The 23,400-nt window shown below is 38.9% G+C and overlaps 1 protein-coding gene across 1 annotated transcript in view; it reads right to left on the bottom strand.

Moving 5' to 3' along the window:
• Positions 1 to 1,515: 1,515 nt before the first annotated feature.
• LOC133612437 (guanine nucleotide-binding protein G(o) subunit alpha) overlaps positions 1,516 to 23,400 on the bottom strand; it is a 230,521-nt gene continuing 208,636 nt past the window's right edge. Inside the window, exons 7-8 of the mRNA XM_061969849.2 lie at positions 9,433 to 9,586; positions 1,516 to 4,109 (exon numbers count right to left, since the gene is read on the bottom strand). Of these exons, the coding sequence (XP_061825833.1) occupies positions 3,922 to 4,109; positions 9,433 to 9,586 (342 nt within the window). The 3' untranslated portion in view covers positions 1,516 to 3,921. The remainder of the gene's footprint in view (positions 4,110 to 9,432; positions 9,587 to 23,400) is intronic.

The following is a 23,400-nucleotide window of genomic DNA, read 5'->3' as shown; positions in this document are numbered from 1 at the left end:
CACATCATCTGCAAACAGCAGAGACCTAATCCTGCAGCCACCAAACTGGATCCCCTCAGAAATCCGTCTAGAAATTCTGTCCATAAAAGTTATGAACAGAATCGGTGACAAAGGGCAGCCTTGGCGGAGTCCAACCCTCACTGGAAACGTGTCCGACTTACTGCCGGCAATGCGGACCAAGCTCTGACACTGATCGTACAGGAAGCGGACCGCCACAATCAGACAGTCCGATACCCCATACTCTCTGAGCACTCCCCACAGGACCCCTCGAGGGACACGGTCGAATGCCTTCTCCAAGTCCACAAAGCACATGTAGACTGGTTGGGCAAACTCCCATGCACCCTCAAGGACCCTGCCGAGAGTATAGAGCTGGTCCACAGTTCCACGACCAGGACGAAAACCACACTGTTTCTCCTGAATCCGAGGTTCGACTATCCGGCGTAGCCTCCTCTCCAGTACACCTGAATAGACCTTACCGGGAAGGCTGAGAAGTGTGATCCCACGATAGTTGGAACACACCCTCCGGTTCCCCTTCTTAAAGAGAGGAACCACCACCCCGGTCTGCCAACCCAGAAGTACCGCCCCCGATGTCCATGCGATGCTGCAGAGTCAACCAAGACAGCCCCACAGCATCCAGAGCCTTAAGGAACTCCGGGCGGATCTCATCCACCCCCGGGGCCTTGCCACCGAGGAGCTTTTTAACTACCTCAGCAACCTCAGCCCCAGAAATAGGAGAGCCCACCACAGATTACCCAGGCACTGAGTCCTCATAGGAAGACTTGTTGGTGGGGTTGAGGAGGTCTTCGAAGAATTCCCTCCACCGATCCACAACATCCGCAGTGGAGGCCAGCAGAACACCATCCGCACCATACACCGTGTATAAAATATATGAATCGCAAATCGAATCGCAATTTTGGAGAGAAAAATTGCAATTATGTTTTGTTTCTCAAAATCGCGCAGCCCTAGTATGAAAGCATTTAAAGACAATCAATCAATCAATCAATCAGAAGTTGGGCAATTCTTTTCATGTCCTCCCTGAATCCTAATTCCTTACTTTTCCAAGACATGTTGTACATGTGGGCTGACAAGGCCCAGGTGATCATTTCCCAACCCGATGGTTGTAAGTTCAAACCTCAGTTCCCGTGTGACCATGTCCAAGTGTCCTTGAGAAAAACACTAAACCCCCAACTGCTTAGTGAATACGATAACTGCATTGTAAGCTTGGGAACAGTTTGAATGTGATATAAAGTTTTCACTCACCCCTGCCAAACACATCTGAGATTGTAGGCCAGGCTCTCTCTTCGGTTCAACGTAAGTGACCTCTGACCTCACAAAGGATCTTCTGGTTGAAAAAAATCACACTACAGCATTTTGTAGAAAAATGTACTCAAAGAGTGGAAACTGAAAGCATCCTTACTTCCGGTTCAATTTCTGTTTGTCTAACGGTGTCCCGTGACTTTGGTCCCATATCTATTTCTGAGTTGTGTTCGGGGACTTGGACAGAAAAGACAAAGATTTTGTTTTTGTAGTCACGAAAACAGTGGCTTTTTTAATGTAAACACTACATTCGATTGTTTTTTTTCCAGCACGGACATCCCACATGAAGTAACAACCATTCACTAAAGAGGAGAGAGAGAAAAAGCTACACAGGGGGAAAAAAAAAAGAACATGTTGGCTAACAAACCGTGAATGAAGATCTCAAGACAACAAAACAAGCGTATCATGATGTTGTACATAAAAACTATAAGAGGACAAGGAAGAGAGGTCTACATAGATAGTTTGATAGATAGAGCGATGTGGGCTAACATAGATCAGGTATGACTAAATAAGACATTTTCAAATTCTACTTACTGTAAGTGTAAGAGCGTGTGTGTGTGTGTGTGAGAGAGAGAGAAAGAGAGAGAGAGAGAGAAAGAGAGAGAGACTGTGCTTTTCATTGTAGACCTGGAAGGTGTGTGTCAAACTAATTAGGAACTGAGGATAAGGAAAACATATTTTTTATACAGCAATGAGCCAATGCAGCAAGAAATGTCCTCCCCCTTGGGGGAAAAAAAAAAAAAACTTTTTTTTTTCTGAAATAATCAAAAATAGATATTGTTAGAATAGTATAGTTTAATTGTTCTGAGTCAGGCTCAGTGAGGACACGAGTTCCAATGCAGGGAGAAACAGGCAGAACGGTAACAAGAGGAGGTTGTGCACAGTTCAAAGCATGACAAAGCATCTGAGAAACACTGCGGTTCCAAATCAACTTGCTGTCTATCTGGAACCTATTGCAAAACCTAGATTATTTGTTTTTATTTAAAAAAAGGGAGATATAGAGGAAAAAAGAAAAAAAAGAACTCTGTAGCTACAAAGCACAAGAGATATTGTAAGAATGTTATCGGATCATTGTGATCGTTGTTACATAATACCCACGTTCATTTCAGTGATTCCACTGCTGTGATATTATTCTTTTTTTAAACATCATTTTCTTTTCTAATCAGCAAATCTACACTTTCCAACAGCCTTTCTATAACTTTCCAAACCACCTCCCTGTTTCATTTTTTTAAGTTTTATTTATTTTTTTCCATTTTTTTAATCATTTTAATCATTATTATCTGAACTATATCCATGTGAATCTTTTTTTCTCTTTCCAGTTTTAGAGTAACTGGTGACTTTTATAGAACGACTTCATGCTATCCATGTCAGGGCTTTTCAGAGAAACAGGAGGAAACGAGGGAGGGAGAAAAGGCTTTTGAAAAAAATCCTACATGATATCTTCGGACTTCCCCTCTGAGCAGTATGCCATGCATGGACGGAGGTGAGGGCCGTAAAGGCATGGCGGCGAATACATTTCACTAAAGAGAAATGGATGTAGGTGAACATCAATAAATAAACGAAGACATTAATTAACCAGGACCGAGCTTCCTTACACCAAGAATATTAGTAGAGGTTATAATAGTGAGAAAGGTAGTTATGACTTGCACATACAGGCGTTGCTATCTACAGTGCAGTACCTGCATGTGTCACCTGGCACTGATACTCTACTTCCTAAAGCCAGGTTTGGAAAACACTTCCTGTCCGTGTTGGGACTCTTTGTGGAACAGCGAACTGAAAATGTAAAATTGTCAAAGTGTCTCTGCTAATGTAAACAAAAGATTCATGTTAATCTGGTTCAGCAGGTCTCGAGTGTTTTTTCAAGGTTTTGATTGGCCGACCTGTCTGTTTGTTTGTTTTTTGTAATCTTTTTTTTTTTTTTTTTAAACTATAGACATTTTCACATATTTATTCAAAATTGTTACTACATAAAACACTACTATTGCAAGAAACAAATAATACACAACAAAAGGTGTCAGGTGAGACAAAATATGAATAAAAATGTGTACAGGCTGATGTAATAAATATAGACATATAAAACACAATCCATATTCAAGGTAATAATAAAAAAAAAAAAAAGATGTTTCGTTAGCAACAAAAGACAACACTGGAAAGGAAAAAGGAGATTAGACTTGATCATGTTTGTTCGACATGGTTTCAGGGTGGCAGAGTTTTGTGTTGCCTTGGAAACACGTTTGTTTGTTTGGCAGCAGGCCAAAGAACATCCGGGAAAGAAGACCGAGGAAGAAACAAGAACTTAAAACATTTTATACATATATATACATATATATATATGTTTATATATATATATATATATATATATATATATATATATTTATATATGTAAGCCTAGTATTTTCTAAATTATCCTCAATATTAATAAGTACCGAGTTGCATTATTCTTTCTTTTCTAAATAATCAGCATGGTCACCGTCATTATTTCCACAGCAGTGTCAGAGGAAGAGGAATGAGGAGGAAGAAGAAGAATAGGAGGAGGAGAGAAGGAAAGGAGCAGGAAAGGAAGGAGAAAGGACGGGATGAGAGGCGAGTTGTTACATGGCGAGCTCAGTACAAGCCACATCCTCTGAGGTTGTTGGCGATGATGATGTCGGTCACGGCGTCAAACACCACCTGGATGTTCCCTGTATCTGTGGCGCAGGTCAAGTGACAGTAGATTTCCTTATTTGGGGAGCGGTTCTTGCTCTCGAACTGTGCTTGGATGTAAGCTGCCGCGTCCTCGTATGTGTTTGGTCCTACAGGGAGGCCAGAGAGACAAGAAGTCACACAGATGATACAGGAGTTGTTGAAAAAAAAATAAAAAATGAGAGCCTTTCTCAAAATGTAAAACATACCGTATTTTTCGGACTATAAGTCGCAGTTTTTTTCATAGTTTGGCTGGGCTCCAGTGCGATTTATATATGTTTTTTTCCTTCTTTACTATGCATTTTCGGCAGGTGCGACTTATACTCCGGTGCGACTTATACTCCAAAAAATACGGTACCTTATTTTCCATACTATAAGCCGCTACTTTTTTCCCACGCTTTGAACCCTGCGGCCTATAAAACGAGGCGACTAATTTATGGATTTTATTGTTAACGACCCTAATGTTTTGTCCATCCATCTATTTTTTACTGTTTGTCTCTCTCGGGGTTGCAGGGGGCTGGAGGCTTTCCAATCGCCACCTCATCCTTTCATAGATCTTTTTATTGATTTCACATTCACATTAACAACAAATTCAAACCCTCTTCATCCCCGACCCCTGCTGTCACTCAAAACAAAAACAAAAAACAAAAGTAAGAGTACAAAAGTACCCAGAGTAAAAAAAAAAAAAAAAAGTTCAATACAAGGCACTTAAGACAAAGTAATTGAAAGCTGAAACACACTGTAGAACAGTGGTTCTTAACCTTGCTGGAGGTACCGAACCCCACCAGTTTCATATGCGCATTCACCGAACCCTTCTTTAGTGAAAAATACAATTTTGTTTTTTTTCAAATTCAAGACAAAGTTATATGTTTTTGGTAACACTTTAGTATGGGGAACATATTCTGAGTAACAAAGACTTAATTTAGAGTTATTTGGACACTAGGTGAACATATTCTAAGTAACAAAGACTTAATTTAGAGTTATTTGGTTAGGGTTAGGGTTAGGGTTAGGGTCAGAGGGTTAGGCTTATAATAAGGCCATGCCAAATAAGGCATTAATAAGTACTTAATAATGACTAGTTAAGAGCCAATATGTTACTAATTTGAATGTTAATAAGCAACTAATTAATGGTGAATATGTTCCCTATACAAAAGTGTTACCATGTTTTTTTTACTGGTGCACAGAATGAACCGTGCATGAACATCACCTTGTTCAAACAACAAAACCAACACAGTGCATAAACTCACAACAAATTACACACCTGCAAATCAGTCTGACTTCTGCTGTTGCCATATCCGTAATACGCTGATAGGGAGAAATTTTTATTTACACGATGAGTCGGGTGTGTCTTGACCTCTGAGCCCGACTCACCGAACCCCTAGGGTTCGATCGAACCCAGGTTAAGAACCACTGCTGTAGAAGCAGCATGACAAGGCCTGAAACGTCGGCAGTCATATTTAGGTACATGTCGAGGGCTATTCCTGCACTTGTGTAGAGGATTGGTTAAAAAAAGTCAAAAAAGGTCTCCACACTTTAAAAAACTTGTTTTCAGAGCCCCGTAATGTATATCTTATTTTCTCGAGCTTCAGGTTTGCTAACACGTCCCTTATCCAGTGGGAGACTGAGGGTGGGACAGCCTCCTTCCACTTCAACACTATCAGGCGGCATGCGAGGAGGGTGGTAAAGGCAACTATTTTGTAAACCCCCTGCAGGTATGATTCCAAATACAGAAATTAAAGGGTTTGGATCAATTAGAATTGTTAAGACCGTGGAGAGTGCTTCGAAGATGGATTTCCAGTACTCCTTTAGCTTCGGACAAAGCCAAAACATGTGTATTAATGTTGCGTTATCTAGTTTACATCTATCGCATAATAGGTGGATTTGGGGAAATATTTTTGCTAATTTTGCTTTTGAGAAGTGCACCCGGTGTATCACTTTAAATTGGACTAGAGAGTGTCGTGCGCACATTGAAGATGAGTGAACCCTTTTCTCAAGTTTTGCCCAGGTTACGTCATCTATTGATATTTGGAGGTCTTGTTCCCATGCTGTCGCCACCTCATCCAACAAATAGTTCTCATGTTACACTGACAGGGACACTGAAAATGTGTGTTATTGTTTGTGCTATGGCGCCATCTTTTGGACGAGTTTGCTCACTGCAGGTGCTGCAGGTTGATAATGTACTTCTTGTTTTGTGCCGGAAGTACATTCGTCCAAAGTGTTTCTGCGCGAAAGGATATCATTCTGGAATCGGTTGCCATCTCACATTAATCTCTAACAAAGTAAATTGTCATTCAAGACAGCTTTGAAGATACACCTATTACAGCTGCCCACATGACGTGAATTTTTAATACTGGGTTTAACTAGCTTTTTTATCTTATGTTGTAGTTTTCCATTGTATAATGTTTTGTAATGCATGTATTCTTTGTATTCTTATTTTGTATGCTCCTATATGGACCCCAGGAAGACTAGCAGTCGCCTTGGCGTCAGCTAATGGGGATCCATTCAATAAACAATAAACAATTCTTCATTCATTACTCCAAACAAAGTTTGTAAGTTTTACAGTATAACTAAAACAATTCAAACTCAGAAAACCGACCCCGTAAGGGACACGCGGTAAAAAATGGATGGATGGATGAATAAACCGTCCCATGTGTGATGTCTGTAGGAGTGTTTTCACGCATATTTGTACGTGCTATCGTAATGTAATCAAGCTAGCGTCGACAGCTTTAGATATTATGCTAACACATTTACAAACCCCGTTTCCATATGAGTTGGGAAATTGTGTTAGATGTAAATATAAACGGAATACAATGATTTGCAAATCATTTTCAACCCATATTCAGTTGAATATGCTACAAAGACAACATATTTGATGTTCAAACTGATAAACATTTTTTTTTGTTGCAAATAATCATTAACTTTAGAATTTGATGCCAGCGACACGTGACAAAGAAGTTGGGAAAGGTGGCAATAAATACTGATAAAGTTGAGGAATGCTCGTCAAACACTTATTTGGAACATCCCACAGGTGTGCAGGCTAATTGGGAACAGGTGGGTGCCATGATTGGGTATAAAAACAGCTTCCCAAAAAATGCTCAGTCTTTCACAAGAAAGGATGGGGCGAGGTACACCCCTTTGTCCACAACTGCGTGAGCAAATAGTCAAACAGTTTAAGAACAACGTTTCTCAAAGTGCAATTGCAAGAAATTTAGGGATTTCAACATCTACGTCTTTTTCATGGACGCTCCTGCTTATTCCAGCAAGACAATGCCAAGCCACATTCACCACATGTTACAACAGCGTGGCTTTGTAAAAAAAGAGTGCAGGTACTTTCCTGGCCGGCCTGCAGTCCAGACCTGTCTCCCATCAAAAATGTGTGGCGCATTATGAAGCGTAAAATACGACAGCGGAGACCCCGGACGGTTAAACGACTGAAGCTCTACATATAACAAGAATGGGAAAGAATTCCACTTTCAAAGCTTCAACAATTAGTTTCCTCAGTTCCCAATCGTTTATTGAGTGTTGTTAAAAGAAAAGGTGATGTAACACAGTGGTGAACATGCCCTTTCCCAACTACTTTGGCACGTGTTGCAGCCGTGAAATTCTAAGTTAATTATTATTTGCAAAAAAAAATAAAGTTTATGAGTTTGAACATCAAATATCTTGTCTTTGTAGTGCATTCAATTGAATATGGGTTGAAAAGGATTTGCAAATAATTGTATTCCGTTTATATTTACATCTAACACAATTTCCCAACTCATATGGAAACGGGGTTTGTACAAGTGTCTGTATTAGTATTATTAACTTACAATGGCATTCTTTTTGTATCGTTTCAGTTTTGTAAATTCACCAAAATGTCACTGTGGAGTTATTGAGTCTGTTTAGCTGATTGGAGAGCTAGCTTCTGCAGCTCGTGGGTCCATGACAATGACCCTTTAAGTTGATGATTTTGTTTAATCAGCCGTTTCACTGCCATGTGACATGCACAATTTTGAAACAAGATATGTAAATAAACTTTGACAAAATATTTCGTACTGGAACATATGTATGTGCAGCTTAAAGTCCGGTGCGGCTAATGAATGTAAAAATATTTATATCTTCTAAAATTTGGTGGGTGCGGCTTAAATACCGGTGCCCTCTATAGCCCGTAGAATACAGTAATATGTACAAATTGAGACCTTAAAAAGGTAGTAGTTTGAAACAAACCAACAATAGCTAGCTAATAACACGTGTATATCACTACTACAGCATGGAGAGTTGCAAATTCTAAACCCACATGTGCCAGTGCCAGGGTATTAAAAATAAATTAGGGGTGTCCCAATACAACTTTTCCACTTTCAATATGACACTGATATTGGAGCCTAAGTATTGACAGATTCCATTACGAATCCGACACGATATCATCACAAATCATAGTACCGTATTTTTCGGACTATAAGTCGCAGTTTTTTTCATAGTTTGGCCGGGGGTGCGACTTATACTCAGGAGCGACTTATGTGTGAAATTATTAACACATTACCGTAAAATATCAAATAATATTATTTAGCTCATTCACGTAAGGGACTAGACGTATAAGATTTCATGGGATTTAGCGATCAGGAGTGACAGATTGTTTGGTAAACGTATAGCATGTTCTATATGTTATAGTTATTTGAATGACTCTTACCATAATATGTTACGTTAACATACCAGGCACGTTCTCAGTTGGTTATTTATGCCTCATATAACGTACACTTATTCAGCCTGTTGTTCACTATTCTTTATTTATTTTAAATTGCCTTTCAAAAGTCTATTCTTGGTGTTGGGTTTTATCAAATACATTTCCCCAAAAAATGCGACTAATACTCCAGTGCGACTTATATGTTTTTTTCCTTCTTTATTATGCATTTTCGGCCGGTGCGACTTATACTCAGGAGCGACTTATACTCCGAAAATTTTATTTATTTTTTTATTTTTTTGGCGACACCTAGTGGTCACAATAATACATTAAGTCACGCTCATGACATAGTAAGTTAAATGATGCGAACACGTTTGTTACTGGACACTTTCCAATACGCTTGTGCCTTGGAGACTTTGTATGTGTAAGTAATATGCAACTATCATTATTTGATACTTGTTTATATTGTCGATATATACATATTGTTTTAGATAACTTGTTTTTCTTTTTTGTGGTAGTTTTGCACCACAACAGGGCTGGAATGCCAAACAAAATGAAAACTACTTTGACAGCACATCATCCAGTTGTCAATACTTAGCCCTCGTCAAATAATAGTCATTTTATTTCAGACCCAGGGGGATCCATACAAAATTGTTTTTTTCTAGAATAATTGACACAAAATGATAACTTTCTGCCCAACACAACGTGGCATCTATTTAAAGGTGGCAGTGCATTGAGATCCTACTTGTTGTTCTTCCATCGTTACGCTAACTTACCTGTGTACTCTGGGAAACAGATGCTAAGTGCTGACTTCTTGATCTTCTCTGCGAACAGATCCTTCTTGTTGAGGAAGAGGATGATGGAGGTGTCGATAAAGAACTTGTTGTTGCAAATTGAATCGAACAACATCAGCGACTCGTGCATGCGATTCTGTGGGAAAAGAAAGAGAATGCTCATTTTCCAATCGGAAAGACAAATAAAAAAACAGCAATTTACAATAAAAACAACTGAATTATGAAACACAATACATAATGCTAGTTATTGATCATAATTTTAAGTAAGTAATTATATTCTAAACATATAATACATTAATGAACTGATTGTATATATTAATAATATGACTACAATCACATTTGGTTGACAGTGTCTGTGTGTTACTGTACATCTTCAAACACTTCCCAAAACCACACTGGCAATGTTAATTTAGCAGAGGAAATTGTAACATTTTCAATAAAGCATGTTAAATAGAACAGAAAAAAAGTTGTAACGAACAGTAGACAAAATAACAAAATTAATACAACAACTGGATTGTACATTTCCCCTTCTGAATACAAATGCAAATTCAACCATAATCACGCAGAGACAGAAACATCTTACAGACAGAAATAATATTCATACAAATAGTTATTTGTGTGGTGCTTTTTGTCATTTTAATACAGTTTAAGTTTCAATACACTGCAATGATCAGTAAATAGCAGTAGGTAAATAACATTTCCCATGTTTGCTGTACTGTTGGTACACGTGAGGTAACAGAAAGGTTTGCTCAATCAAAAGACTATGCACTCATTACGTCAATTGTAATTGTTTTGTATTATCACCTAGATCAGACCTGAGGAAAATACGGCCCGTTAAGATTTTCAATCAGGCCTGCCGGATGTTTCCAAAAATGTTTTTTAGACCTTTAACATCAAAAACGTAGCTGCCATTATGATGTTTAGTGCTGCTTTCAAATTATCGTAAGTCTTGAACTTTAGAAAGTATTTCAATGGTTGTAATCTGTGTTTTTGAGGGATATATATAGGTTATTATGGTAATCTACGTCACAGCAGCTCCAGGCAGGCCTGAAACGTGGGTGTCAGGGACAGACGCAGAAGCAGATTTTTACAACAAAGTTCTGCAGAAAAGCGATATTTTTTTAATTTTATTTTTTTACCCTTTGCATTCATATTTTGCCGTATTTGTTGCGTTTTGCTTGATTGTAAAAATGTTGATCGAGGAGGCAGACTGAGAAGTAAAAGAGGAGCGGCGTTCATATGTTCTTTATATTCAGTGTTTTATTCTTCATAGTTAATATTGGAAATCCCACATTCTTTATTTTTATGTACATGTCTCATTCAGTAAAACATTTAAAATTCCATTCCGTTTTTTGAGGTGGTCTGTCATAACACTTTTAGCATTCAATCAGACATTATTGTGTGTTTTGATATTCGTGTTCCTGAAAAAAGGGACACAAGCACACAATACTTTTACAGCCAACTTTTACAGCAATATATGTTCAGAAGTCGGTGGTGCTTTACTTCTGTGTTCAGATTGCGGTTAAGGTGCAGTGATAACATAACATTTAGATTGTTACTGTGACTGTTTTAGCAAGTAAGATGACATAAAAGCTCAACAGAAATGAAAGACGGTCGGCAGGAAGTTGAAAGGAGACGTACACATTAACACCAGCAGGTAGTTACAGTATGAACGGTTATATATGGCTATTTGCACACTATTGACTAATGATGCACTGAAAAATTGGCCAGAAAAAGACGTACTTTGATCACCGGAACCGTGTTCCCAAAACTGATGTTATGATTACATAAGCTCAAGGTTTTTCTGGCTGACTGAAATATTGTAAAATGTTCTGGTCGAGTCCTCCATTACAGAATGATTAGCAGGCTGAATATTACATTTCAATAATTATTACAGAAGGTTAAAACATTGTCATGCAGAAATATGAAGATCATTACCTTGCAAAACATGTAATGTACAGAATATCAGAAGCATTTATTAAGGTCAAAATATCACAAATTACAGCTGGGATAGGCTGCGGCCCCCCTACCCCACCAAAAGGGACAAACGGTAGAGAATGGATGGATGGATATAACCAAACATCTTTGACGATTAAAGCATTATTATCACAATTCATATTTCGTGTTATTAATGCGTGAAACTGGTATCATGGAAGTGAAGCTCCTCCTTTGAATGCAAGTGCTCCTAAAGCAGGAATACAAATTCTGTATTTCTACAAAATACAAAATTTGGCAAGACACCCAAAACACAGCATGCTTTAAAAAAAATTATTCTCATTAAAAGTGTGTTTGTCCTTTTTGTGATGAACTGTTTGCAAAAGCAAATTGTTTAAGACACATTTCATTAAAGCAAACTAATTGTCCGTTCATGGTGTTAAAACTTGAAAATTATCCATCTAGGGTATACTTATCAATGATGAAAAAGCCTGTGTGTGTATGTGTGTGTGGACAGGGTAGACAGGTGCCTTCTGGGTAATTAATCCACTGACACTATCCCCACCACTGCACCTATGGGCTAAACACACACACACACACACACACACACACACACACACACACACACACACACACACACACACACACACACACACACACACACACACACACACACACACACATTTTCGTATAGAATCAGCAGACATTTTCACAACTATAACACACAAGGGACACAAAAGGGAACCACACAAAACGCACAAGCAGGCTGATAACTGCCTAAGGCAGCTCCCTGTCTCTAATTAGGACGCTCCATATATGGTAGCTGAAGAGAAAAGCTGCCTGGTTCTTCAAAAATAAGGCCTGGAGGTCCACAAGAAAATGTGGTTGCAATGCGACACTCTTAGTGCTAACGATGATGACAACATATAATCCAGGTGTAATATGCATCTTCATTTGCAAATCCAAAACTGGTCTCATTACTGTAATTGAACACATCACAGTACAACTGGAATTGAGAAGCAGTACCAGAACTCTAAAGGACAAAAAATAAAACTGTAACCAAAGGCCAAAGCAACCTTAAAATGAACATTGGCGTCTCAGTGGACAATATTGAAACTTTGCAACACAGCCATTTTTCACAGCTGAAGTCAGTCTTATGAGTGTGGAGCTGTGGACAATAAGAATAATGCACTACTGTATGCAGCAGCGCACAGTAGAAGCAGCACGCACGGGCCGTATAAAGCCAATTGTTCCCCTGAAGCTTTATGTTTGCGTCAGCACACTACCTCTGATGCTTAGTCTTAACTGCTTTTACGTAGGCCTGTGCAGGAAGATGATGTTTCAAAATCACACAGTGAGATGATGCAGTGCATGTTATTTCACATTTTCCTCCACGTTAGAAACTATTATTGGTTACTGCACTGTACTGCTGATTACTTATTTGGAAAGTATTGACATGCAAAGGATTACTCTATTATCAAAAGCCAAATACCATACTTGCCAACCCTCCCAGATTTTCCGGGACACTCCCGAAATTCAGCGCCTCTCCCGAAAACCTCCCGGGACAAATTATCTCCCGAAAATCTCCCGAAATTCAGGTGGACTCAGGTCCATGCGGCGTGCCTGCCCAATCACGTTATAACTGTAGAATGATCGAGGGCGAGTTCTTGGTTTCTTAGGTGGGTTTATTGTTAGGCAGTTTCATTAACGTCCTCCCAGCGCGGTAACAACACACAACAACAGCAGTCACGTTTTCGTCTACCGTAAAGCAGTTCGTCTGCCGTAAACAGCAATGTTGTGACACTCTTAAACAGGACAATACTGCCATTTAGTGCATTTGATGAAAGCACTTTTGTGCGTGCCACACAGCATTGCATCATCAGAGAGGGTGTTCAGCATGGTTAGAAAAATAGTGACAGAGAATAGAACAAGGATGGACAATTCAACCCTTAACTCAACAAGTATATATGTAAATAAATGAACACTGAAATTCAAGTATTTCTTGTATTTATATATGTATATGTATGTACATATATATATATATATATATATATATATATATATATATATATATATATATATATATATATATATATATATATATATATATATATATATATATAATAAAATAAATATATATTTATAGCTAGAATTCACTGAAAGTCAAGTATTTCTTATATATATATATACATATATATGAAATACTTGACTTGGTGAATTCTAGCTGTAAATATACTCCTCCCCTCTTAACCACGCCCCCCCACACACCTCCCGAAATCGGAGGTCTCAAGGTTGGCAAGTATGCAAATACCCAAGTGATCATGAAGCAGTCACCTACAAAACCCAAAACCAGTGAAGTTGGCACGTTGTGTAAATCGTAAATCAAAACAGAATACAATGATTTGCAAATCCTTTTCAACTTATATTCAATTGAATAGACTGCAAAGACAAGATATTTAATGTTCAAACTGAGAAACTTAATTTTTTTTTTGCAAATAATCATTAACTTTGAATTTAATGGCAGCAAAACATTGCAAAAAAGTTGGCACAGGGGCATTTTTACCACTGTTACATTTTTGAAGCTTTTGAGGTGGGGCATATACATTTGAGCAAAGCACCTAGGTAGTTTATATTTATTGATTTATTTTTAACTGCTTTAAAATAAGCATTAACTTATTCCTATGTTTTGTGCAATGACTATGGGGCTAATAAAGCTAATTAATCTGTTTTAGAATGCATGGTGGATATTTACATGAACATTAAGCTTGGTTGGCATGCTTGCAGTAGTTTCAGTGTCAAAGCAGCCCTAGAGCCACAAAGTAGCAGTCTTCTCGGTCTTTTGCTGTTGAAGGTGCGATGCATGAAAATGCATGCCATAATCAGATCATGTTTTTCAGGGTCCATGTACACAGGAACCTTCTAACCCGAATGATGATCAGATTAAATACATTTTGCCCATGTACTGGTGTCTTTGACATAATTCTGATATTGTCATTGTATTTTCTGGTAATAGAATCACAACTTGTTGCTATTAAATTTTAGATACAGGGGGGCCCAAAGCAATTGCCTAGTTTGCCTACCCGGTTACGACGAGCCTGTGCACATACACAAAAGAGATCTTCGAGTACAACAAGTTTTTAAGCAATTGTTTTGGTTACCATATTGATGTTGAATAAGTGAGAAAACTCCAAACACTGCTTTCGTGACATAACATTGTCTTTTTGTTGTGTGTGAGTCGGTGTGTGTGTGTGTGTGTTAAGTGGGTTCTAACTTACATGGTCCGACCAGGAAGAAGAAAGGACAAATGGGGACGGCGCAGTTGGGAGAGTGGCTGTGCCAGCAACCTGAGGGTTCCTGGTTCAATCCCCACCTTCTACCAACTTCGTCACGTTTGTTGTGTCCTTGAGCAAGACACTTCACACTTGCTCCTGATGGGTCGTGGTTAGGGTCTTGCATGAAAGCTCCCGCCATCGGTGTGTGAATGTGAATGGGTGAATGTGGAAATAGTGTCAAAGCACTTTGAGTACCTCTAAGGTAGAAAAGCGCTATACAAGTATAACCCATTTACCATTTTCAAATAGACGGCAGCCTATTCGTGGCATACAGCAACTTTAAGTGTCATGGCTGAGAAAAAATAAATATTAAAAGTTTTCTGTGATGCTATAGTTGTATTCTAGAGGACTCGGAGTGTGGGTGGACAATAAGCTGGACTGGACTGTTAACACAGACCACTTGGACAGGAAAAGACAGAGCAGGCTGTACTTCCTGAGGAGGCTGCGCTCCTTCAACATCTGTAAGAAACGCTTGTGGTTGTACTACCAGTCTGTGGTTGCCAGTGTTCTGTACTATATCGGGGCAGTACATCTAAGAAGGACAGCTCCAGACTGGAGAAACTGATCAGGCGGGCCGGCTCTACGGTCGGAATAAAACTGGAGTCACTGGTGACGGTGGCAGAGAAGAGGACTGTGGAAAAACTAGTGAGCATCCTGGATGATGCCAGTCACCCTCTGCATATTGTTGTCAGTAGCCAGAGGAGCCTGTTCAGTGCTGGACTGCTTCATCCCAAGTGCAGGACTAATAGACTCAAAAACTCCTTTATCCCACACATGATCAGACTGTACAACTCCTCTCTGGAGGGGAGGGGGGGTACTAGGATGACAGGGGATGCAAAACAATAACAGTGCAATACTTTTTCATAACATGGTCACTACTGCCTAGTTTCCCTTTTTATATTCTTATTTCTATTCTTATTGTTGCTTTTTATTTTTATTCTATTTTTGAATTTTATTTCCATTTATACCCTCATTATTTACTTTTTATATTTGATCTCAATTCTGTACACTGATGCTGGAATTTTTATTTTCCTGAGGGAACTCTCCTGAAGGAATCAATAAAATATTATCTATCTATCTAAAATCTGCTTTTTTGGGGGGATGAGCTGCAGGCCCTTTTCTCATCTCGGTAATGATGACATCAGTGGCGGCAATAAAGACAAGTTGAATATTGCTGCTGTCTGTTGCACAGATCACATGGGAGTAAACATCCTCTTGTACTAAGATGTAATGTAGGCAATGCCTTACAAGTGCTGACATATACTGTATGGGGGAGTGGTCAAAGACTGTTTTGTTGCACGTAGTGTCGTTTTTGCTGCCGCAGCCTTTGAGGGCTGTAAGGTATCATCCATAATTCACATGCATGCTCCGCACTCGGACGTGACTTCATTTGGCAAGCAGTGGATCTTCTCACTTGCTGTCAGATGGCGGTGAGAAAAGTCATCTTTCACTAGCATGTTTGGCTGTCAGTCAAAAACAGCACTATGCTTCAGCTGTAGCTCCATTACATCGTGCATTGCTAAGTCTTTCCAAGCCAAAGGATGAAGAAAGGAGGAGTATACGGAATGGAATTTTAATTATTGCTTTCTCACAGCCATACTGTTTTTGATCTGCTTTTCCCACAGTCTTGCTTTATCTGTTTGCTTCTGATGTTGTCATATTTGCACACAAGCTCTCTGGCTTTCTCACGTTCTGTTTTCTTACCCACTCCCTTCACACGAGCTTGTGTTACAATCTCATGTTGTATCCACTTAAACATTACAGGGGGCTTTTTTTCTGACATGTTGGTTCATGCATTCAGGGGAGCAGCTGGACAGAGGCGACTTTCCGATCCTGTGTTTGAAAAGGTCCTTTTTGTTTAGGAAGAGGATGATGGAGGTCTTCGTAAACCCCCTTGTTGTTACAGATGGAATCAAACGTCTTCAGAGACTCCTGCGTGCGGTTCTGCAGATGAGGCATGCAGAGCACTGTTCAAATAGTTTTTTTAAGCTTAATTCAGAAAGTCAGATTTAGCAGTAAACAGTATTTTTCGTACACTTAAAATCCTTTCATTTTCTCAAAAATCGACCTGGTGCGCCTGATGTAGGTATTATTTCTGGTTGTGCTTTCCGACCTTGAAGCAATGATATTTGGTACAAGGTGTAATGATACGTGTGACCCGCAGATGGCAGTCACACATAAGATATACGTGTGGACTGCAGGTTGACGCCTGTTTGCAGAATGACACTAGCAAGTACAGTCGGGAGGTGGGGGGTTGGGGGGGGGGGCGTGGTTAAGAGGGGAGGAGTATATTTACAGCTAGAATTCACCAAGTCAAGTATTTCATATATATATATATATATATATATATATATATATATATATATATATATATATATATATATATATATAAATAAGAGAAATACTTGAATTTCAGTGTTCATTTATTTACACATATACACACACACATAAGATTCATCTACTCATTGTTGAGTTAAGGATTGAATTGTTCATCCTTGTTCTATTCTCTGTCACTATTTTTCTAACCATGCTGAACACCCTCTCTGATGATGCATTCTGCTTCATCTCCTTGTTGTGTGCGCAGTTGTGCACTGCACTCTCTAAAAGCCCTAGATGTTAATGTCACATACGCATGTACAGTAGATGGCAGTATTGTCCTGTTTAAGAGTGTCACAACATTGCTGTTTACGGCAGACAAACTGCTTTACGGTAGACGAAAACGTGACTGCTGTTGTTGTGTGTTGTTGCCGCGCTGGGAGGACGTTAATGAAACTGCCTAACAATAAACCCACATAAGAAACTAAGAACTCGCCCTCGATCATTCTCCAGTTTTAACGTCATTGGGCAGGCGCGCTGTTTATATTGTGGGAAAGCGGACAAGAAAACATACTGTCGACACGTCACTCAGGTCCGCCTGAATTTCGGGAGATTTTCGGGAGAAAATTTGTCCCGGGAGGTTTTCGGGAGAAGCGCTGAATTTCGGGAGTCTCCCGGAAAATCCGGGAGGGTTGGCAAGTATGAGTACAGTACAGGTTAGCAAGCAACACCGAAACGTTGATGTTTCGTTGAGAATGTAAAACATTACACATGGCACTCAAAAATCTGTTAAAATGTTTTAGTATGACTTTGGTAAGCTACGAAGCTGCACCACTTGATGGTACGAGGAAAAATTGGGGCTATCGTAGTCAGACGTGCTGTGCTTCAACATACGGGTATTATCATGGTGTGTGTGTGTATAAGGACCCCAAGATGGCACCTTTTAGGAGTAGGGATGTATATCGAGTACTAGTATTTTTAGGTTTCTAATTGGGTCGGTTCAATACAATTCAATTCTGGACTAATGATACTAACTTTATCCATCTGACCGTCGTAATTATGACACTCGCATGCTGTCATATTCATTCAGGTGCCACTGCAAAGCATAACAAAGAGACGGTGGAACTCTTAACACCCCACTTACGGGTACGCGGTACGCAGAAGTAAACAGAATTATAGATTTAGGTGACATCAAAATCGCGGATGTAATCAATTTTCTCTAAAAACAGAATCTAAAAACGTAAAGTCGCGGAAATTGCTACAATGTGACTGAGATGAGTCACTGAGAGGAAAAGGGGGAATCAAGTTTACCGTGCACTCGACAAACACTCACCTCTGGTCTGAAAAACATAATCAATAATCATAGTCAATTTTGCCCAAAGAACCACCATTACATGTTATGTAGACCACAAGGAAGTGTTTTAAATGTAGAAAAAAAATCATAAAGTAACCCCTTTAATGTGCCTTATAATCTTGTGTGCCTTTTGTATGAATATAGACCTGAATAGACCCACTCATCGGCAGTGCGCCTTATAATCCGATGCGCCATATGGTCCAAAAATACGGTAAATACAAATCAATCAAATAATAAAGAGAAGCATTTAAATGACCTAACATGTGTTAACCAAAGCCATGCAGGGTTAGTTGTTTAGCTGTGGGCAACTGCAGTCTTATTGCAGGCATGTAAGCATCCTTTGACAAAAACTGACGAAAAAAAGAGGAACATTGCCACGCAAGCCCTGAAATAAATGTTTTAAAATCAAGACTACATTTCCTGTAATTGGGTGCATTTCTACATGATATTTTACCTTTAGATTTATTTTTATTTACCAACCTCTTTTGGTTTTCTTTTTGACACTTTCATGTCACATTATTGTACCACATAATTTTTTTGTTTTTAATAGATGATTGACAAACAATATTATCATTGAAAATGTAATGTAAAATTATATAACATTCAAATCAAATCAAATCAAATCAACTTTATTTATAGAGCACATTTAAAATTTACCACAGGGGTAGCCAAAGTGCTGTACAATGAGCAGGTTAAAAGATAAAACGAGTACCGAGCAAACACAACACAACACAAACAGAACACGATAAAAAATAAATAATTAAAATAGAATTAATAAAAACATAAAAACATAAAAACAGGATCACAGCAGGTGTAGTATGGGGCGCCATTGCAGGATGGATATCACTGCAGTGATTCAGGCAAAGAACTCAGAAAACGTTTCCTATTTGGCAACTCTATCCTGAAGCCACACCCCCCCAGGTAATATACTTCCGGTGTCGTGACCTCTGTTTAAATCCGTCACGTCAAAAACATACCTTCTCTCTGGTTACTAATAAATGTTCTAGTACTACAACTGGTTCAGAAATAGGGCTGGGCGATATGGACAAAAAAGTATATCTCGATATATTTTTACTTAAACTTGATATTCGATATATATCTCGATATATTTTCCGGTGAAAGTACACATATAGAGATATTCATTTTTGAGCGAGATTCACTGAAATTGAAGTGAATGACAACTGCACTGTAAACAGTCAGTGGCACATTTATTAAGCCAGTTAGTCAAGATGGGTATTAACAGCACAGAAAAGAAACTGTTTAAATAGTACAGAAATACATAACTTAAATAAAATAGAAAAATATTATTTCTACGTAAAATAAACAACATAACTGTGGAAATAATACAAAATGTATCAAACTCAGATAAAAAAATACATTTGCAGGCAGGCACTTTTTAATTCCCAGTCGACGATGTAATGGACGGTTCTGGTCAGCGCCAAGTAAGTGACTTGACTTAATTGTGCGGCTATGATCTTCCTCACTTCGGCATACATTTTTGGCAGCATTTCTCATGCGAAAGTTAGCTAGCTCGGTGATGCTAACTATGCAAACTAGCAAAAGTGTTTCAGCGCCCCTGATTGTTTCCCTGTCCTGAAATTCAGTGCAGAGTTTAGGCAAGAGGAACAGCGAATGCCTACGACTGAGACGAGCGTTCAACACATTTAGTTTGGATCTGTCATGATGTGGACTGTGAGGGTTTTGTTTTCCCGAGATGCAATTAAAGCTGGAGCGGACATGGCGTGAAGGTAAAGACATATTTATTTTTACTATAACAAAAGGAACAAACTGAAGGCGCGCACAAGGCGGAGGTACAAACTTGACTATGAAACAAAAACTTACACTTAACGTAGACTAAGGACATGAAACAAAAGAACTGCTAAACGTGACATGAATAAACAAAAACTTACTTGGAACAAGCATGGAAACGATCATGGAACAATGGCATGGAATCAACGCATGAGTGACAAGGGTAACAGCAGATAATGTCGCCAGGCCGACCAACAAAAAAACAAAGGCTTAAATAACAGTGACATGATTGGTGACAGGTGCGTGAGTCCAAACGTGGAACAGGTGAAACTAATGGGTAACCATGAAAACAAAACAAGGGAGTGAACAACCAGGAACTAAAAAGCATCCAAAAAACAAACAGCACATGGCCAAACAAAAACATGATCAACACAGACATGACAGGATCCTATTTTTTTAATATTGTAGTGGGTTTACACAATTCACCCACGGAACTTTTGTTATTGTTAGAGAGTACCGGTCACATGGGTTTTCACGGGACACATTTCCGGTGTTGCATGTTGTTGCGCTGAAAAGCCATACTGCTCGATTGCTGATAAGAAAACAAAGTCTGAATGTTATTAAAACAATTAGCTCCATCTTTTGACATTCCTCCTTTGACTCGCGCTCCTACACGCTACAATAATTCATAAAAAATCGCGGAATTTATATTTTAACGCGAAAAAGAATGTTAAAAAACGTGAATTTTCGCGTTTTTGCGGACATTTCACATGCCTGTAATTAAAGGGTGATCACTTGAAGGAACCCTGTGGCCATTTTTTAACGACAAAATTAGATCAATGACAACTCCCAGTGGTTTGTTAAATCAGTGGTTCCAAACCTTTTTGTAACTGCGGACCGGTCAACGCTTGAAAATTTGTCCCACGGACCGGGGGGTAGGGTGGGGGGGAATGAAAAAATAAAAAATAAAAAATAAAAATATATATATATATATATATTTTAAATAAAAAAAAAAAAATGTTGTCATTAAAAAATACAATAATGCGTGCTTACGGACTGTATCCCTGCAGACTGTATTGATCTATATTGATATATAATGTAGGAACCAGAAATATTAATAACAGAAAGAAAAAACCCTTTTGTGCAAATGAGCGTGAATGAGTGTAAATGGGGGAGGGAGGTTTTTTGGGTTCGTGCACTAATTGTAAGTGTATCTTGTGTTTTTTATGTTGATTTAATTAAAAAAAATAAAATAAAAAAATTATTTCTTGTGCGGCCCGGTACCAATCGGGCCGCACACAACCACACACACACAACCACCCACGCACACGCACACACACACACACACACACACACACACACACACACACACACACACACACACACACACACACACACACACATGTGCACCCATGCACGCACGCATGCACACACACTATATATATATAACTACATGCTACTGCAATGGCGCTGCACAGAAGTCAATGCTTCTTTTAAATCATGGCGAGAGTAACAGGCACAGAAAAAGGTACTGCAAAGCGGAGTTTGGAGCAGGAAGTGAAAATGCACACACTTCCCCCTTGTCATGGGAACACCTGTTTCCACCATACATATGCACAAACACACGCACACACACATGCATACTCACGCGTACACACACAACCACCCACGCGCACGCACACACACACACACACACACACACACACACACACACACACACACACACACACACACACACACACACACACACACACACACACACACAAATATACAATATACACACACACTGCCAACAGTTTTCCTCCCAAAGCGGCTGTCATGTCGAAGCTGCTGATTGTCAAGGTGTGAAGGCAGGAGCATTTTCAAAATAAAAAGGAAAATTCCCCTACCCTTCCATTGCAAACCAACAAGCTACAGTAATCAAGGTTGCCTGTCATCTTGGCATTGGTTGAATTAGATTGTAGTCATGTTCATATTCCTCATATTTCCAAACATCACCAAAATACAGTAAACTGCACACACGTACGCACGCATGTGCACACACACGCACACACAAACACACACACACACACACACACACACACACACACACACACACACACACACACACACACACACACACACACACACACACATGCACGCACGCATGCACACACACTATTTTGTTCCATGTTGCGTGAATAAATGGAGTTCTGTTTTATGGTTCCCTTTGTTCTTTTGTTACAAAACATTTACATTTCATTTACATGCTGTCTGAAAACAGTAATCATAGATCATTCAAAAAGTTTATACTTGGAAAAACAACATCAACCTGGAAAGCAAACACTTTTCTTAGTAGCATCAGGTAAAATATAAGCAGAAAGAAAATGTAAGCAATGTGGAGAAGTGAAGTATCTTGATGAAATCAATCCAGGCACCACGAGACACCATAATCTACAGTATGTCATGTTTTAAGGTATAATTAAATGCAAAATTTGTAAGTGAAGTATATATTGCTCCATAAGTAAGCAACATTTAATATTGTCATAATTATCTTACTTTAGGAAATAATAGTTTACTTAAAAAAAGCACAGCATCTTTACAAAGTACTGTACTGTAAGTCACTGTACAAACATGACCTCAAACTGTGTGTATAACGCAAAGTATATCATGTCTCTCCAAGTATTTCTTGAGTCCATTTCATTAATTTTACATATACATTTTTTTGGAGCCATTTAATTAATTAATTGAACATTTTGAAAAAAAAAAGAAAAGAAATAGGCAACAGTTACTTTTCCTGGTAACTAGTTACTTAACTGTTAGATAAATATTCTCCACTTTAGCAGAATGGAATGCTTAAGGAGTCAGTCTTTGTGCACTCCGTTCTGCTCGTGGAACGAAACACAGTGATTCCACCCTATGTTTGTATCTTTGCACAAACACATACATTGCAGACACTCAAGTTTTGATGATGAGAATAGGTGCCAGGTACCAGATGGAACGAAAGCAGATGTGTGTGTGTCAAAAACACCCCCACACTAATGTTAACTTTTGGTTTTGTTGAACTGAAGCCATATAAACTCTGCTTTGGAGGGGTAGCAGAATGCGTGAAAAAAGCATGTGAACAATGGGACCATTGAGAGAGCACGCGCCAGACCTTGTAGAGCTTGGTCTTCTCTCCCGCGCTGGTATTGGTGATGTTTGTACCTACTCCATTCCCAGGATGAATTGTTAAACTTCAATCGTAGTCTCCATGTTTTATTCAGACAGTTTTTTAGAATAAAA

This window comes from Nerophis lumbriciformis, linkage group LG10 (genome assembly GCF_033978685.3).
Source record: "Nerophis lumbriciformis linkage group LG10, RoL_Nlum_v2.1, whole genome shotgun sequence".
NCBI classification, from domain to species: domain Eukaryota; kingdom Metazoa; phylum Chordata; class Actinopteri; order Syngnathiformes; family Syngnathidae; genus Nerophis; species Nerophis lumbriciformis.
The sequence above is the reverse complement of the archived record's forward strand: the minus strand, read 5'-3'. Positions and strand labels throughout refer to the sequence as shown.